The 20,272-nt window shown below is 40.6% G+C and overlaps 1 protein-coding gene across 1 annotated transcript in view; it reads right to left on the reverse strand.

Moving 5' to 3' along the window:
• The window catches only part of Ryr2 (ryanodine receptor 2), a 393,422-nt gene that overhangs the window by 61,421 nt on the left and 311,729 nt on the right, over nucleotides 1-20,272 (reverse strand). Inside the window, exons 77-82 of the mRNA XM_032885202.1 lie at nucleotides 19,596-19,699; nucleotides 17,777-17,828; nucleotides 14,453-14,506; nucleotides 13,238-13,261; nucleotides 1,967-2,066; nucleotides 378-457 (exon numbers count right to left, since the gene is read on the reverse strand). Of these exons, the coding sequence (XP_032741093.1) occupies nucleotides 378-457; nucleotides 1,967-2,066; nucleotides 13,238-13,261; nucleotides 14,453-14,506; nucleotides 17,777-17,828; nucleotides 19,596-19,699 (414 nt within the window). The remainder of the gene's footprint in view (nucleotides 1-377; nucleotides 458-1,966; nucleotides 2,067-13,237; nucleotides 13,262-14,452; nucleotides 14,507-17,776; nucleotides 17,829-19,595; nucleotides 19,700-20,272) is intronic.

A 20,272-nucleotide genomic window follows, 5' to 3' on the forward strand; every position in this document is an offset into this window, starting at 1 on the left:
AGGACAAGGGTAATAATGGGTAGTAAATAATGTCATTTCAATATGTGATCAATTTACCAAACAAAAATCCCACTTCTAGGTGGAAACATCTATACATACATAATAACAGAGGCATACTCAAGGGATTAGGGGAAGACACTGCTCAGCTACATAAAAGTAAAGAGGTCTGTGTGGAGGAAGAGGAGACCATTAGAGCGAAGGGGTGAGGGAGGGGATAGGAAGGGCAGATAGGAAGGCAAACACTGTCATATAACATGAAGAATTGGAAAAAAAGTATCATTATAAACTTAGCACTTCATACAAGAAATATGTGGTAATGAAGTTTATAAGGCAAACAGGAAGTTATATCACATGGCTTCCTCAATGACGTTAGTTACCTGCTGCACCGTGGAGTTCCCACCATTTAAAATAGCAATGCCCAGCTTCAAAGTGGCAGCCACCATTGGTCCAGTTTCACCTTAAAAATACAGAAACAGTAGAATTCCTATCATTCCTCCTGGGGTGCTAACTTATGTTACCTCAAACAACAACAACAAAAATCCCTCGAAACCCATGCTTTAAATCCTTCTTACCCCACATAATCTCTGCTATGGAAAGGGGCTCACTGATGTGTGTACCAGAAAGCATACATGCAATCACACCACAGCAAGCTCACACTGTCAACATGTTTACTACTTTCTGTGTAATGTATTCGAGAAACTATAAAAAGAAAGAATGGGAGGAAAACTTGATTCTGGAATACCGAGACATGAAAATACTAATGCTTTCAAAGCTTACTCTCTGTTTTAAGATACCACTTAAACCAGTGTGAGCTACTTAAAGATCCCCTGATGGAAAACGGACTGCCCACTTTCAAGAGTGCATTTTAACTTTTGTCATGTCATTCGTCACTTTCAATAGAGGCGTGAACTGTTTTTATGTGGAGTGTTTTCAGTTTTAAGCTAGTAGAATAATGACAGAACATACTTGTCCATCGTTGGTTGTATTTTCTTTCTATATGTTTTACCTCTTCTTGGGGCAAGAGGGTTTAATAGTGTATATATTACTTTTTATAAAAGCACTACTTTTCCATTTTTTAATTACCTTTCCCATTTGAATCCAAGTAACATTGAAAGTGTCGTTTTCACGTCCAAACTACATTCAGTCCTTCCTCATTATTTAACCTATATACCCTGTGCTCACATGTATATAGGCTTGTAGGTAACATACAAAATATAATACATAGTCTAGAAAATTGGCTAGAAGCTGTATATAAGAAAGGGTGTGAGGCTTTTTTTTTCTGAGATGGTGTGACCTCACTTAATGTTAGACATTCCAAATCCACCCATGGACACAAGCTATGAAAGAGACTATGAAAATAATAGTTTTTCTTTTAAATTCTAATTTTGAAGTTTTTTTCCTTTTTGGTGGTAGGTAAGTGCATAAAAATATATCTGATAGCGAAAGCCCACAGAAGCTCTACCCTTCTATTCTGAGTGTACATTCTGACTATACAAAAGTGAACTCAATTGTGTGTTGTGACTGGCTAATTTTATTACGTGATTTAATTTTTGCAACTTTTAAGTTATATTTAGAAATTAAAAGTGTTTTCACAAAGATGTCACTAACATGAGAAAAATAAGTCTTTAAATGGCTGGTTAATGAGGTAGGAGATCTCTTGTTCATTTTAAATGATATATTTTTAAATTCTAAACATTTCTATCAAAATTCAGCAAATTATGGTCTGAGGACTAGGCATGGCCTCTGTCTGGCACATGTAAATAAAGATTTATCAGAACGCAAACTCTGTATCTGTATCTGTATCTGTATCTGTATCTCGTGAATGGAGCATGTGGGTGGGCGGCGGGAAGGGCAGGGATGAACCTCACTCTCGCTGGCTCTAAGCAGCATTCTTGGTGGGACTTGGATAAACCTCACCTTTCCCAGTGCTGAATGGCGCCCTCTGGGGGACAGCCACAAACCTTACCTTTGCTGGCACTGAAGGTCTGGAGAACCATCTCGGCGGCCCCGCGGTCATGCAGTCTGGCTTGCTGGTACAGAAGCTTCTGCTTTTCCATTTCCTTTTCCTGAACACAAATCCCAATCACTTATGTAGTGGCCATCAGACATCAGATCAGCTCTCTACAGACCACATTTCTAGTTATCTCTTCATGTATGGGCTCTATGACAACATTATGGACCATTTCAATACCAACAATGTTATCAAAACAGATAAGCACATATTCAACTCATGGTTTGGTTTTGTTTGTTTTTCCCTTGATATTTTTTTCCAGATATACTTTTAGTATTGATTTATCAGGATGCATTTTTTCTCAATTTTAATTGGTTGATCAGTCCAAAGCCTGTTTCACACTTCATCTTTGAAACTTGCACGTTCCGATTGATACATCTGTGCATAGAGTTGGTCATTTATTTTTGGCAATCTCCTAGGTCATGGCCATAACTTGATACTGCTCAGCAAATGGCTCGAGTTGCAAGTTACCAGTGAATTACAGAAAAAACGAAAACAAAAAGAACGTTAACTCAGACGTCTTGGAGTTTAAGCAAAATTGAAAGCTGATATGGATAAAAAAGGTAGGCTTCAACTGAGTTGTGGATTTATGATACGGATCGCCCCGACTGCCCCCCAAAGGATAAGAGAAGCAATGTGCCTTTATATTTTGTGTTCTGAGGAGGTGACAAAAGAGACTGTATGGTGTCGCTAGAGCAATGGCTGCTGTTTGTTCTTTTCCACTTAAGCTACCGCTGTGAACATAAAGAAGGAAATCGTAAGGAAAATATAAAGGCACAGCGAGTTCAAGGCTGGTATGGTCATTCACTTGAGCAATCCAGTTCGCTGGAGAATTGAGACGGAACTAAGCAGTATAAGTTGCAGAATGCAAGTTGCATAGAGCCCTGTGACAGCGCGTCCATCAAAATGGCGTGGTAGAGAAGCTTAGTCAATGGGACATGAAACGCTCAATCAGCATCATGTCCGTTAACACAACGGCCAAAACATATGTGACCTAGGGCAGTAGGTGCTGCAGCAGTAGCCAGGATGACAACTGTGCTGCCGTCAACTTTCCATCCAGAGTACGGAAAATAGACATTGAGAGATGGAAGAGGTTTAAAAAATGAAGGCTTGCTCATTACAGAATATGAGAAATAAAGAACCGAAAGGAGGGGGCGGGGAGGGAGAAATGGGCTCAAACAAATGAAAAAAAGAAAGAAAGAAAAAGAAAGGAAAGGAAACCTTCAAATCAAAAGCAACCGACACAGACATTTATGCTGTTACCAGAGAGTTCTCGCCGAGGCTGGCAAATTTGTTTCTTAAATCTTTGATAATATCGTGCTGCAAAAACAAAATTGATCAGGTGTTTTTGTTGGTTTTTTTTTCCCCCGTACTTTAGTCAAGAGCTCCTGTGATGAAAATTTTTTTTCTCTTAAATTATGTGATAGGCCTAAATGGAAGCAGAGGAAACAGAAAAGAGGCCGCTGTGCTTCATCTGTAGCCATGCTAACGCCTAAAAGGGTTGCCTTCATGTTTAAACCTCTTCCTGAGAAATCAAAAACAGAACAGAAACAAAACCACACAGACACACAAAACCGTACTGTCATTACAACACAGGTTTGAGAAAACAGAAAAAAAAGAGACCCTTTCGTCTGCTCTTCAGTCATGGTTTAATGTTCGTGATCAACGTTTGATTCTTCCTTTCAGACCCAACAATCTTTGACTTCCCTCCTGTCGCCAGAGCTGGAAATGAAACCTGCATTCAACAAACCCTAACCGAATCCATCTGCAAAAGAGACTTCGGGGAACACAACGCCAAGAAATGATCACACTGGGGGACTGTCCCTTGCTATTTTCTCTAACCAAAATGGCCAGGAAGTTAGGAAGTTAAAAAGAACCATCCTTCTACCAAATTACAAAGACAACCCTCAGAAAGCCATGAACAGCAGTGAGACAAGTTCCGAGGAGGTAGAACCAACCATCTGCTGTCTGCGCTCCCACCGTGGCAGACTGGCTCAGGGATATCCTCACAGCTCACAAAGCAAAGTCAAGCTGCTGGTATCTTCACCACTGAAATCACACTGGGTACTTGAGCACAGGGAAACTAGAGATTTGACAGGAGGGCAAATCAACTTCTTTTAAAATCATACTCCCTAGACAAAGACCACTCTCCCATTTCTCACATCTGACAACTAAATTTCAACACTAATAAATGTGTCTGAGGGAAAAACTAAGAATATTGAAAAAAACTGGACAAGTGAGAAATACTGATATAAAAGCAAAACAAACAAACAAAACCAAACAACAACAAGAACAACCACAAAACAAAAGCAACCCCGCTTGATGAGGAAAGGCTGCAAATTTTCTTAGTTCCATTGAGCTGGGATCTTGTCAGATCCATGTAGGAGTCTATTTGTTTTTGATTGTCTTTGAGAACCATTTCCATCTGTATTACTTTAATTTTTCATTGAGATATATTGTCATGCCATAAAAGAAAAAATCTAGATAACTAAGACAGGAAGATAGACTACATTAAAAGAATTGATATTTTTCCTTCAAACTGATCGTGTGTGAGCTTTCCTAAGCAAAGTTCAAATTCAGAATATGTTTTTTCTTCCTTCCTTCCTTCCTTCCTTTTCTTTCTCTTAGAGTGTACACACACACACACACACACATGTACGTGCTCTCTCTCTGTCTCTCTCTGTCTCTGTCTCTCTCTGTCCGTCTGTCTCTGTCTCTCTGTCTCTCTGTCTCTCTCTTCCTCTCTCTCTCTCTCTCTCTCACATACACACACACACACATACACACACACACACACACACACACACACACACACACGCACGCACGCACGCACGCGTGCGCGCTATAATCTGCCCTGGAATTTGAGGTACGCCTGCCTAAGTTTACGAAAGATGTGGATCCCAGCTCCATCATATCCAGCATTTGAAGTAGGCTGTTTAAAACTCTCTTACTCTTAGGTTTCTTACTCCTTGCAGATTCCATTTACTCCAATAAGGGTCTTACAAGAAACAACACTGCAATTTTGTCTTTAGTTATTCTCACGTTCCAAATGACCAAAAAACCAAAACTGATACCACAACCTGGATGCTCCCTGAGACAAAACACTCTGGTTCCCAACAGCTACCCCAACCTGTTGGTTTCTGCCATTCTAACCAAACTGGCATCTTTTCAAGATCCACTGGTGTCATAAACCAGACTCCTGATCAAACTGCCCTTTTCCTTGAATGGAAATACCAGGTACTGAATGGGACATTTTCTTCTTATGTAACTGCAAGTCTTGACAAAATGGCATCTTCTGCAGGAGACCCTCAAAGCTTCCCCCTCTGATGGGAGAAGAAAACCTTCTGAAGGGGAGATAAAGACACACGCAGTTCTTCAACAACTTTCCTTAGCTGAGAATTTAAAGAATGGTGAACTTCAACTGGTGCTTGATGCTTGAGGGAGAAAATAATCCCCAGGAATGTAGATGAGAGGGTGTTTTAACCTGAAGACAGCCAAGGCCAGACTGCTTAAAAAATTTCTCTAGGGTTGGGGATTTAGCTCAGTGGTAGAGCGCTTGCCTAGGAAGCGCAAGGCCCTGGGTTCGGTCCCCAGCTCCGGAAAAAAAAAAAAAATTTCTCTTAGTTGGACTTTGGGATAGCAGAGGCTGTGGCTGACCGATCTGTAGCCCGCGCACTGAAACAAAGAGCTCAGCTGCCTTGCTCTTTCTCCGCATTTCCAAGATTCCAATAAGGTCTTCACATATTCCTTAAACAGCCATGAGAAAGCTGCTATAATCTAGGCAAAGAGAAATTTCCAGAAACTCAATTTCTCTTAAGAATGTTTCTCATTTAGTGATGTTCCAAACATCCTTCAGTGCCTTTACACACAAGGGGAGATGGGAAGAATCGCAATTATCAGCAACTAAAAGGGAAGATGAGATCTAGAAGATTTGACAAACCAAGTAACAAGGACAACAGGGCTGAGAAGCAGAGGGATGTGCTGGTTTACAATGCAAACAAGCCAAATTAGATTAAAGAAATCCACCTGCAAAAGTGAGAGTCTTAGTCTATTCTGCAGCTAATCGTGTGGTTTTATAGAGTCAGATTGGCCTTCATAGAGAGTTGATTCCATTTAAAAAAGAAACACTTAGAAAATTATAACTTTACCTAATGATGTATGCTTTTCAATTTCCTAAGAAACAACTTGTCTTGTGTTTACCAATATAAGAGGCATGGAAGGATGGGAACTTGTTGCAATCACAAAACCAGCAAATACTTGTCATATTATACTTGATGTAGAGGAGTTTGGAAGTGTTCAAGAAAATGAGGACAGAAAAAGATAATATGGCACTATGGTACCATGTAGGTGTGACCATAATTTGTAGTATTAAAAGTGATATCTTCTTATTTGAAAAACTAAGTGAGTGGTGTATTGTGGAAATACACTTAGTTACTTTAAGCAACATTTCAATCAAACAGGACTTCAGAATTATATTAATGCAAGTGAATAATAATTACTAGATGGCCCACTTTAGTTCATTTGATATTTTCTTTCTAACTTTTATTCATTTTCAAACATTGTAACAATTTCACAGAATCTTACATCTCTGTGGGATGGGCATAATTTCTAAGCCTCTCTGATAAAATCAGAAAAGAAAAATGATGTTTTTATTCAAAGCATATTTTGCTAAAATAAAGGCTTAAGTCAACCTCACTAACATAGTCAGACAAGAGAAACACCAAGCCAGAAGTGAAAGATCCAGCCAGCATGAGTAAGGTTCTGGGGGCAAAGTTTATTGCATGGTGTGCTTTTATAGTTCATTTCTAATATGATGTGTACCTGGATTTTAGGGTGCATAATGTGACTCCTTGATTCAGCACTTTTAGAAATAATAGAACAAGTGTGTTGAATAATACATCAGTTGAAACAGTTTCTAGCATGTCTAGTCAGTAGAATCTATTCTCTACCACAGAATGCAGCTCCACTAATGGCCCATTATAATCTATGAGAAGAATAATTCTAAAGTCAAGACTTACCACATTAGCAAGATTAAGCCAATGTGGTTTATCTTGAGCACAAAATTAATTTAAAACTGCCTTCGTTTTCTTCTTGCTTTTGCTTAAAATGACTTAAATGCATAAAGGAAATGCCACACACCCTTCTTCGACTGACCAAGCCTGACAAAAGGAAAAAAAAAAGGCTACCTCCATAGTTAGATCATGTGATGGTTCATCTCCATGTCAACTTACCAGGGTCTAGAATTACCTAGCCAACAAGACCAATAACTTCTGTGACTATGGGAAGTTTGCCGTAGGGTTTAACAGAGAAGAGAAGACACACCCAGAATGTAGAAGTGTCATCTATGGGTGGGGAATCTCAAATTGACTGAAATGAAGATGACTGAGTGCTAGCATTTATGTCTTTTCTGCCTCCTGACTGGAGATGCAATGTGACTGGCTGTCTCATGCTCGTGCCTCTATGGCTGCTCCCTGACGGCAGACTGTGCCTTTCAGCTGTAAGATAAAATGAACCCTTCCTTCCACAAGCTGCTCTTGTAAGAGCCATGAGAAAAAAAATCTAATACAGATCATCATATTACTTTGTGGGGAACAGGGAGTTAACTTGTTTTTTTGTTAACAGTCCTTGTTTTTTTGTTTTATTTAGAGACCATAATTCTACAACCCCAGTGCCCATGGTTCTCCATTCTCAAATATAATTCTTATTTCTTATTTCTGTAGACTAAGATGGCCTTGAACTCACAGAGCTCCACCTGCTTCTCTGTCTCCTGAATGCTGGGATTAAAATCATGCACTATTACACCTGGCCCTCTTAATTCTAACCTAAATGAATTCTGTACAAGTGGTTGCCTCTTAATAGAGCTCCTGCTCCTAATTGTGCAATACTGCATCTCTCTATCTTACTGCATTATATATAACTACATGATATTCTATGTATCAAGTGAGAAAAGACGATACAGATGTATTCAAGTTAAAATGTTATTTCCCATATAATATTTTACTGTGAAATATCTTTATTCATACCGACAGAAATTTTTTCCTCTTCCACCTTATTCCAAGTTCTCAGACAGAGCAATAAAAAAATTGACACCTTGACCAAATAGTAAAGCGTTAGGAACTGTGAGATTGTCCTCAGAGGTAAGAATAACATACATGTTACAAACAGAAAACCCAGAAAAAAAATTAAAAGTAGGTATGACCCTCAGATTTCCAGGGCCAAGATCTTCATTTTAAGCCATCCAAGGTGGCCTGCTGAAGGCCACCTAACACACAGGCGACCACTCAGGTCTCTGGCACTGTACAGACAGCTCTACATGGCAGGCTCACTCTGCTGTGACAGTCCCTCTCAATGGACTTCTTTGATTTTCTTTAGAGAAAGTACTATCTATGAAACACAGCAATAACACCAGACCCTTAGAGAGCTAACCATATAAGAAGCAGTGTTCTGAGAGTTTTACGAGTGTTAACTAATTTAATGCTCAAAAGGACTGTGTACAGTAATATCTGTAATTTGTCCTTTTTTTTTTTCAAAACAGGGAACCTGAGGATACAGCTCACATAGGTAGGCGATGTAGGTGGGATTCGAACATGGGCATTTTATCCAAGTGTCTGCACTCTCATTGACTCTGTTCTTTCTTATTTATTCTATATAAGTTGGTCAAGGAAAAGCTTCATCCAAGATTATTTTTTAAAAGCCTTGTCAGGGGGCTCAAATTATTGTATGTGTAAAAAATAGGCCACTGTAACTTTAAGTACATGTCCTCTCCACACTGTGGAAAGGTCATATATTCAGATGCATGTGTTATATACATATGCATTGTAAAGGACTGTGCTCCCTGGGAGCTTTCTCATATGAGACTTAGCATCCCACAATTTCTCTCTCTCTCTCTCTCTCTCTCTCTCTCTCTCTCTCTCTCTCTCTCTCTCTCTCTCTCTCTGCCTTAGACTGGATTCTGAGCCCTAAAGGCCCCGTAAGAGGCGATGATTATGAAATCTCAATGTGACCACTCCTCCAACCATCCACCAAGGAGACCCCATCCTGATGGAGAAGGGCAGGCTTCAGGGTTGGGCTCTGGACAAGCTGGAGCTAAGGTGGCTCTGGCTTCCTGGGAGTTGGTTGAAAAAAACCAATGACTACCAGGAGGCATGAAGAGATAAACTTCTGTTACCAAGACAACATTAAAGACACTCATCCTTTTTCCCATCCTGCAGAAGCCACTGAGCCACATATATGCATAAGGCCTCTTGCAGGCCTCCCATCACTAAGAAGCCAAGGGTACCATTCAGCAGCTATGATTACTTCACATATTTCCTTAATTCCTTCTAGCATGTCACTTCTTTCATAACTCTTACTTCCATGGAACCATGATACTCACCCCTAATGACATGTCAGCACTCAAGCTGTTTACCAGGAGATCTGAGCTAGCAGCACAGAGTATGAGATTGACAGGTCGATAAACATAAATGAAGCTGGCAGATGGTATCCGCGTTCTATCCAACTCCTTAGCCTGTGGCCCTGTATGACTCATTTGTGATGCTTTAGTCTGTATCCTAGATGGGTAACAGCTTCCATTGGTAAGTGTTGAAAATTTGCAACTTCCTTGATAAAGGAATTGCTAGACCAATATTTCATAATCATAATTCTAAGTCTGACTCTTAGGCATTTCAGGTTCTTATTGCTAAAGAAACCTATCCAGAATTCAAATTATATAGTTCCTTGGGACAGAACATCTTTATTCAATTCAGTCTTTTAAAACTACTGAAACAAAATTGGAATTCTTCAAAGCTAAATCTTCAGAGGGGCCCAGCATATGTTATGCATCACTGGGAAGTATTATCTATTATCAGCTCATTAAACACTTTGGCTCTAAATAGATTCTTTAATCCTCTGTGTCATGTCTTGAGCCATAAGCTAGATACTGGTCTGAGTACTGCAGCACACACGATAGATACACCATTAGCTCTGTCTCAGACACAGCCAGAAGAGAACACGCAAAGCTCCTTAACCCTTACCAGAGTGCAAGCTCTACCACGGGCAAATTTAATACTTAGGACTCCACAAATTGTCCTGAATCCAAATTATAGTAGTAGTAGTAGTAGTAGTAGTAGTAGTAGTAGTAGTAGTAGTAGTAGTAAGAAGAAGAAGAAGAAGAAGAAGAAGAAGAAGAAGAAGAAGAAGAAGAAGAAGAAGAAGAAGAAGAAGAAGAAGAAGAAGAAGAAGAAGAAGAAGAAGAAGTAATAGCAGCAGCAGCAGCAGTTGTAGTAATGATAATAAAAATGGGACCTCAGAGGTACTAAGGTACCTGAGACTATGTTATCTGAGTTGGAACTGAGAACTAACAAAGGGATCTGACTTTGCATATGAGAAGGACAGCCTGGAAGAGAGAAGTCTGTCTTCTACCCTTTTCCCTTGCCAGGTCACCGTCACCAACTTAGATTTTCATTGGGTTGTAAACTGTATTTTAGAATCTTAAATGAAACTGTTTTTAGGAAGTTAAAATGTGCTTACTGAGTTATATTTTCAAATGGATATTGTATTTTTAACCTTGGGCGCATGAATACATATGCCCGCAGAGGCCAGGAGAGGGCATCCGATCTTTTGGAGCTGAAGTTAGAGGTGGTCGTGAACTGCCCTGTGTGGCTGCTGGGAACCTAACTTGGGTCTCTGCAGTCAGAGGAGCACTATGCCTTCTGAACCAAGGAGCCAGCTCCCAAGCCCAGACTATTTTAAAGTCATATCCTCAATTGCTCAACAGGAACAGCATAACAATAATGTTTCCATGAAGTCTGATAAATTTGAAAGGTAAATAAAGCATTCAACTAGAATAGTTGACTTGTTGGGTGTACCTGAAAAAAAAAGAATATGCTGGCCTCTTCCAAAGATTTAATTGCCCTTTTTTGATTTAAATATTGAAGTAACCACAGATCTAAAAATAATAATAAAGTTTGCTGTTATGGATTTAAATGGGCAGCTACGAAGCAGCTTTGTATTATATTATAGGGGAAATAAAGAACTCATTCTTAAACTTGATATGTAAGCCAGAAGAGCTTCAGCAGGACCGCACCAATAAAACACACAAGTGATGAGAGAGAAGAAAAAGAGTTGGCATTTTGATCCCCATTTACCATTTTCTGTGATTTTTTTAAAAATTTTCTTGCATTAGCCAATGGGGGGAATTTTCTTATAATAACACATTTCTTATCATAGCTGTTTCTGTACTCTCCTGGACATCTTAGCTAACTATGTTATAAAGAACTTGAGTAGAAGCTATGGCCAGTCTTAATAACCCACTGGGATAAAATTCATGTCCCACATACTTTTTAATTCTTTCCAAGCTTATGTAACATAATTTGTCCTACGAGTTATTGAAACTGCCAAGTAGTACTTCACTCAGTTTACCTTAAGGGGAAAATTCCACAATTAGATTACACAGACATTACATCAAACAACTAACTAGACACCGCAGTGTGAACATCCTCTAAAGGGATGAGGAAAATAACCGACCAGTTGTCTGGGTAAACGTGTTTCCTGTTTTTGTTCGCCCCGAGTGGTCAGCCTTGGAGTAGATGGTTTTTATAGGTAATGGATTGCATACGACTTGTTTTTAAACTGAGAAATACAAAGACCCTTATTCATATAGCATGCATATGCAAAGAGCAGCATGTTACTGAATTAGGTATAAATCTCCAACATCACACAGAAATCAGAAAACTACTGGTGTGTAAGTAAAAATACTCACACGTGGATGACTGTTTTACTTATGAGCGAGTGGCAATCTCCAGGAGCTTTAAAATCCTTTCTTAGGCTGGCCACAAGCTGCTGGCCCACTTCTATTCGAGGATTAACAATCAGGTCTCACTAGATGAACTTGACCAATGATCTAAACCCAGAAGCAGCCTTCCTTTCAGTTGGCCCCAGCTCTGTACCGTGGCTGACTCTTCTCCCCAGCCTGACCCACCTCCTACTCTCTGAACATCACGTTTGTCCTGTCAGCCTTTCCAAACATCTCAAAAGCCTGCAAGTTTGGGCCTGTAAATCAATTCCACTGGTTTTCAGATCCCTAAGACTGGCTATTCATTCGACCTTCTTAGTAATCTGTCTGGCTAGAAACTCCTCATCCTGGTCCATCTCATCCACTCCTCTTGGCACACCTATCAGGGACTCTTGCTCATAAGCACCCATGCTAACCAGGAAGCCAAGTGTTTGGTTAATGTTAGAAGGCTCTTTCATGTTTCCATCACTTAATAATTCATATGAGTTCTATCTAAGGTGAAAACCTAAATTTAAGATATTATTATTGGAGCCACCATTAAATATTATAGAAGCTCACACTGTTTTTCAGTGTGAAGTCCACCATGTGCCATGGGCTGTGGTATCCACCAGATTGGGGCTGAATCTGACGTTGTCATCCACTTGGATTTTTTTAGATTACAATGATCCAGATATCTAATAAGAACACCATATTCCAGTGAGCTATAAACATTACAATTTCTTTCTTCTAAATAGATTCTTAATAGCCATCATTCCAGAAATAAAACCATTAAGAGCATTGCCTTCCAGGAATATTTATGATCAACTTTCCTGTTAAAAGTAGCGTCATGAAAATAAAACTCAAACTTCACAGAAATCATACAAAGGAAAAACATCATGTAATTCTAGGTCGAAATGTCTTCCATTTGCAAAACTTCCAGATGAAATATTTGAAATGCCAAGAGGCAGAAACCATCATCTGGTGGTGTCCTTTTCATTTAACGAAGTGCCAAAAGTCAATGTTAAAATTATGATACATACATCCCAGGTACTAATTAAAGAACAAAAACAAAACACAAAGAAAGAAAGGGGAAAAAAGAGAAGAAAAGAAAAGGCCGTTTTCCTGTGTCTTCTTTAAGTAAGAAGTCTGGTACAAGTCACATTCAGAGTGCAAGGCTGAGGCCCTTTCTTGTACAAGACAGTTTCTAATTATACATTCATCCACTAAATGACTGGACTCATCCAGATCAATATACAGCTGAGAGTGAGCACGGAGGACACGACTTCAAAACATGAGTCATTTAAATTGGCAAGAAGAATAAACCAAAGAAGGGATGCTACGCACTACAGACTGGCAGAGCGATTCTGAAGACCTCTTCTCACAAAAGAGTCCAAGACTTTGGGTCTAATACAGGTAAATGCCACAAGAAACTGAAACTCAGACCCAGACAGATACACACATACACATGTCTTTACCTTGCTGCGTTGGGATCCTGTGACCTTAAGGAAGGATGAGGACAAGAAGCAAAATAGCAATAAACAGCTGCTCTGGAGACAATGGATAACCCGCAAAGGAAAACAGTATCATTTGCTGCTCCTGGAATGTTCTAAGTTACCTGTCTCCTTACAGGGAGGATGGACTTAAGACTAGAACTCACGCACTTTAGCTAGGATTGTATAGGAAATTAAACACGGTGTTTTGCTCAGCCAGCAATAGTCATGGGTCATTCTCAATTTAGGTTGCTCTTTTGTTTGTTTTGTTTTGTTTTTTTAATACACTGATTTCAGTACTGCAGAGAGGGTCACATTGGTTATTTCTGGAAGTGACATCAGTTTATTCCTTGGTTCAATGTGCTGTGTTCCCACCATGAGTTAAGGACTCATTGCTGGCTTCTCGTATTTCTCCAGACTTCTAGCTCAAAGTCCATATATATATGAACTAATAGGAAGAATCTATTCTCCACTACCTTCCCGTTTGTTTCTCTTTCTCGAAAAAAGTACAGCAAATAAGAAAGTGGTAGTTAACAGCTAGCTAGTCACCTACAGAGGCCAAAGGACACTATAAGCAAAGTGGGGAATGAACTTAACTGTCTTTAAAGCCGGTTAACGTTAAGCAGTAACTCAAATCATAGGCGATATTTAAAGGCTGAAAATGCTCGAGAAAATAATCATGAAATGAAATCTATCCTAGAAAAGATGCGCCTCTATTCCATGCAAGCAAACTGCACCATGGCAACCACTTACATATGTGTACTGAATGAGTGACCTAATTGGGCAGACGTCAAGAGGCCAATTGATTCAGGAAAGAACAAATGAATCTAACACCAATGGAGTCATTAGAAACCTGGTGGTGTGTTGCTCTTCCATAAGTATTTTTCTCGTGTCTATTGGCAATTACAGACACCAGCATCCCTGCCATGTGAGTAATTTGAAGTGGTATCATCTTCATGGGCTGCCAGGTACACTCATTCTGGACATATGGGCTTTACTGTACGATTCGATGGCTCTACACGGCTTGCTTTTCTCTTAGCAAACACTAGGACTCAGGTCAGTCCATTCAGCTCTGACATGCAATTCCCGGACACAATAAGCTGCAGTAAGCCATGAAGCAAGAAACACAAAAGTCCGTTATAAGCTATGAAACAATGTCTCCAAGTGGAGGAAAGGCAGTTCTAGAATGATCCATCTTACTTCAAAGCTCTTCACTTCTTCTTCACCATCATCGTCTTCTTCATCGTGACAACTCTGATTCGAGAGGGGGAAAAAAAAGGAAAGGAGGATATGAGAAGGGAGAAAATGCAAAATGTTTGTTTGGCATAAACACCAAGTGATTTGTACTGATTTCTGAACATTGTTGAAACTGAATGGATGTAAAACTTACACAGCACCATTAGTGACTTAGTAGGCTAAAATAAAACTGTATTTTATCTACAAGATTTGACCTTTGCAAAATTCAAAGACTGAATGGCCAATTTCATCCCCAATAGACATGACTAAGAGGTTCATATAAAGGTTCTCATGCTTAACATGAGAACATGAGAAGGGCTCTCTGTGCCCTTGTGCCCTTGATTCATTTAACCCAAGGTGCAAACCTTAAACATAGTATCCAATCTTCTCTTTTGTAACCCTTCATTACATACATTAAGGAACACAGACACACAGCCTGTTGTTATTTAAAATTAACACAGAATATACATTGAGTATAATGATGGGTCACATTAGCAAGATTCATCTAATCCTTTTAAGTTCATTTTATCATATGTCACCCAAGGAAGGATGTTAACTGTTTGTTAACAACATTATTATTTACACACAGAACACAGACAATTTGACTATTCTATTCTACTGACCCACAGGTATATTCTTAGTTAATTCCCCAGCTTAGACTGCTGTGGGCTGAAAAGGCAGAGGGAGACGGTGGCCAGGAACAAAACTCAGAGAGGGGAAGGAAGGAAGGTAGAGGCATGAACTCAGCAGGCAGAGGCTTGGCTTCATCATGACACTTCCTACCATTAGCTCGTCTGGCTTGGCAAGTGACTTCTCTCCATGTCTCCTTTTTATATTGACCATGAGAAAAAGCATGTGTATTCTTAAGGGAATTGTATGCCTTAATGTTTGTAAAATATTTTAGCACCTGGGAAAACTATTTGAAAATGATCTTTATGTAATAAATCACAGCTAAGAATTTGGAATACAGTGGTGATCAAAAGAAGCTGGTCATTAACTAATGTCTGTGATGAGAAGCAACTCACAGCCCACTGACTAGCATGGCCAACTATTCTACCTGATTTCTTACATTTGGCCAGTGTTCAGTACCTTGTGTGGTGCCTAGAGGCAAAATGATGGAGCACCAGCCACAATCAGAAAAGCACTTGCAACTCCAGGAGAAACAGGGCTTTGGGCACAGGGACAGAGATGGACAGGTGGATACCAAATGAGATCCCACCCCTGACTCCAAGCTAAATCCTAAAAGGCTTGTCATGGTCTCTGAAAATTCCAGTGCATAGGAACGAAACTTTTTTCCATTTGGAACAGCAAATAAGGTGTGGGGAAGAAATATGGGTTTGTGTAGAGGCATGGGACAGTTGAGATAATCTCACAATGGGGATCTAGCTCAGGGGCTCAAGCACTTTCCTTGTAGAGAGGAGGCTGTGAAGTCAACTCACAGTCATGAAAAATGAATAAAATTTAAAAAGAAGGAAAAAATGCCTCACTCCCTCTCACTTTTCAGACTGTAACTCATTTCCCACAGGTTGACACTTCCTTCTCCCCTGCTTCTTCTTCGTCTCCTGCGTGCTCAGAAGTTTTCGCCAGACCTACAGATGTTCTCAGTGCTCGTCTGGTCCACACTCCCAGACCACTGTGGATTTGCTGACCACAGATGTACTCCTCTGTAAGATTACAGTAAGGCTCGCTCCCCTTCCCCTCATCATCTCTTAGTGTCTCTGTTCTTTCAGATTTGATCGTGAGCTTGCATCTGCTGCCTTCCTCTCCTCTGGAGTGAGATTAATGAAGCCAACAGCTTCAGCAGTGATCTGATTCTGATGGTTTGGGAGAGCGAACTTAGGAGGCAACCTGAGATTCCAGACCCCAGGCACGGTAGCGCAGACTTCCCTTTAACATAGCGTGCTATTGTCTTCGAGGAGCGGCTTAACAAAGAGAGGCTTGCTTTGGCTCAACGGCATGGAAAGCCTGGTGATGGGGTTGATCCTGTCCCTCTGAGTATGAAGCTGCCGGGTATAACATGGCAACAGATAGAAAACAAGAAAGCTTGGGCAGGAAGTGGGCTGGCTACAATCCTCCAAGAAAATCGCTCAGTGATCCCCTACCATCCATGCTGTCTACCCACAAAATTCCACAGCCTTCTTGAAACACAATGCCCTCTGAGGACCAGGTGTTGAACCACATGTGTCCGTGGTTATTGTTCACGTTGAAACTCTGACACACCTCCGCGTGGCAGTCTCAGAGTCATCTTTAACGTGTCTAGGATTTGGTATGTCATCTGTGGTAATTCTGGGGCTCTCCTCTTAGTACATGGCACCCGAGGTTGGAATCTCAGGAGAAACTGGCCTCCTGTTTGTATATATCAATTCTTCTTAAGGGGTAACAAACGTAGCAAATACTGCTAGTCTAATGCCATCCATCCCACAGTTTAAGATTCCCCAAAAACGTCACCATAGCCTAAGGAACCTACCCACAATACCCTCGATAGTTCCTCTATCATCTAATTACCATATATGTAATTATGGTAATTAGATGATAGATAATATAAAAATTATGTATGGATGTGCATCTACATGTGTGTCTACACATGTACGCAGGTACCCATGAAGGCCACAAGAAAGTGTTGGGTATCCCGGAGCTGGAGTTACAGACAGTTGTGAACCACGTGCGGTGGGTGCTGGGAACTGGAATTCCAGGCTTCAGCAAGAGGAGTATGTGCTCTCACCCACAGGGCCAGCTCTTCGACCTCTAACTAGCAGTTTTAATATAACTGTTTCAAGTTTTACTTTTTAAATTTGTGTGTGTGTGTGTGTGTGTGTGTGTGTGTGTGTGTGTGTGTGTGTGTTGCATGCAGGTGCCCATAGAGGGCAGAAGTGGACTTTGGATCCTCCAAAGCTAGAGTTAAGGCAGTTGTTAGCTTTCAAAGAGATGTGGGTGCTGTGGACTGAACTCAGCACCCTGGGAGAACAAGTAAGCTCACCCACCAAGCTCTCTCTCCAGCCCCTTAACTACTCCTGTTACTCTGTTAAACTCTTCAAGTACATAATTTAAAGGACTTTTTCCCATCATCTAATCTGCAGGACCTCAATGGCTGATGAATGAGGGCCAAATAAAAGAATGCTGGGATACTGGTGATTCCTCACTCATAAGGTACGAAGCAGGAATTCCCTGAAATGCATGCACTTCATGTCTGTAACATCTAACAGTATCTTTCATGTAGACTCTTACCCTTTGGCAAATAGAAATAGCTTAATTCTTTAAACATCGAAACCAAGAAAGATATGTGCTTACCTTTGCCATAATGTCTGCATACGCCATGTACAGAAAATCTTCCTCCAGTTTGCTATGAAACCAAGCAGGGAAAGATCAGTTCTTAAGTAGAAGGCGGGCTGTGGTGAGAAACTATCCCTATGCAAAGTAACTGTCTGCCCTTTTAAACACACGTTCTTCCTTACAATTAAATGACATAAAAGTCAGACAGTAGTAAGCGTTGGCAAACAAACTATTTTATAACCAGAAAGCAAAGACCTTAGAGGTCTTCCGGAAATGCCTCTCCTGACCCTTAGAGTGGAGCCCTTCGAGTGTGAGAATAAAGGTACCCTATTATGACCATGCTAATAAATGGAACAACTAATTTCCTTCAAACCACAAAATGCAAAGAGGAAAACAAACGCAAACTTATGTGGTACAGAGCTTTTGACAGCAGAGAAATACTTGACGTCTCATGAAAGACTTGGCGAGTTATAATGTCAAAGTTAAAAATAAAAAGATGGCCAGAACAATTAAGTTTCTGTGAGGAATGTCTAACATTTGCTGAAGTATTATAGCAGGTCCCAACTTCACTGATGAGAAATACCTCATTACCTCACGAGATCAGACAGTTGTTCTACACTTATCAGATAAAGTGAGATGGTTTGTTAGTGGGGAATAATAAGAGAGAGAAAATGTGAGCCAAAGGATAGACCATGTTCAATGCTAGGAGGGAGGGATCCAAATTGCTATGGTGCCCAGAGATCACATGGTGCTTCAGGACTTGTGAGATGACCCATGTCGATGTGCATTGGTAATTAAATGATCTTCCAGGGTCTGAAGAGATAAGACCTGAGGGCCAAGGCCAGGAAATTAGACAAAGGCTCTGTAGGCTCTACCAAGCCCCACCCACAGAGTCTTTTAGAGCCTCAATAGGGAGAAAAGCCAAGGCATCTTCACTGCCTCTTCTGGGTTGAATTTGTCATGAAACTCCACAGGAGTTTGCTCTCTAAAGCTCTGGTGCAGGTGTCGGACCAGGAGTGAAGGCAAGGAAAGTAGGCAATGTCCTAGAAACAGATCGGAGAGTTACTACCAAAGGCCTCACCCAGCACCTAAGGGTTTCTTAACCATCATTTAAATGGGAGATACCCTCTAAAGGGAAGACGAGGGTCACCAGCTTCCATGCATTCTCGGCACTGGATTTCACTTCTTTTAGTCATTTTTGCTATATTTATAATGACAGCTTTCAATAAACAAAAACCTTTTGTAGGGATCAATGCAATCAGCCTAATACAGAGTTAAGAAAATCCAGAATTCCTTGGTAGATTTGGGGGGAGGGTATGGGGAGATCAATGATTGATGTGAGAATACATATGCATGTGTGGGTATATGCAGAGGTCAGAGGTCAACCTCCAGTGGCATCATTTCTTAGAAGCCATCCACTTTGGCTTTTGAGACAAGGTCTCTCACCAGAGCTCACTGATTAGCCCAGGTTTTCTGGTCAATGAATGCCAGGAATCAGCCTGCTTCTCCTCCCCTGGTGCTGGGATTGCATGCACACATGACCACGTCTGGCTTTTTAATGTGAGTTATGGGATAGAGCTCAGGTCCTTATGATGGCTAGGCAACTACTTTACTGACTGACTCATCTTCCCAGCTCCTCAGGGTAGGGTTTGAAGACCAAAAACAACCACAAAAAGCAGTGGATGCTACTCTATGGATTTATGTCAGACAGATCATATGATGTGTGAATTATTCCCTCTCTTGATAAGAACAGAATGTGACTGAGACATAAATAAATGACAGATGTTGGTTTCTTTATCACTGTCTCCTAAGTCTGTATTAACCCTCTCCGCCATACCATTTCTCTGTTAAGGCTGTGCGGCTGAACAGAAGAATAAGCTGATGCAGAGGATCAACTCTTTTCATGGCTTCATCTTCTTCTGGGAGTTCAGACCCCGGTTTCTGAAAAACAGGGTGGGGGGTGGAGCAGACAACTGCATAACATTGCCCATTTAGAACAAATGCTTAAGCTCAGCATTGAGGCTTATATCTGCAGCCCCGGCTCTTGAGAAGGACGCAGGAGGATCAGAGGAATTGCCGATTGAAAGCCTGCATGTGCTACACAGCAAGACAATGTCCCACTAACTGAAAACCCAAGCCAGGGGCGATGCGGTGAACGGCAGAGAGAATGAAAGAAACTTCTTTGTTTGATTGTTGAGCTGTGTGTGGGCGTATGTGCGACTGGGGCAGGGGACAGCAGGAGGACGTATGTGTGAGAACACAATGGCACGTATGGGTGTGTGCAGAGGTCAGAGGTCAACCTCAGGTGTCATCATTTCTTAGAAGTCACTTTGGTTTTTGCAACAGAGTCTTACATTGAACCTGTAGTTCACTGATTAGATTAGGTTTTCTGGCCACCAAACTCTAGAAATCAGCCCATGATAGTTATGTGTGCATCTATACGTATGTGATTTGTGTCTATATAATATATAATACAATACATATATAAATTTAACACATGTGCTGATTACACTA

This window comes from Rattus rattus, chromosome 14 (genome assembly GCF_011064425.1).
Source record: "Rattus rattus isolate New Zealand chromosome 14, Rrattus_CSIRO_v1, whole genome shotgun sequence".
NCBI classification, from domain to species: Eukaryota; Metazoa; Chordata; class Mammalia; order Rodentia; family Muridae; genus Rattus; species Rattus rattus.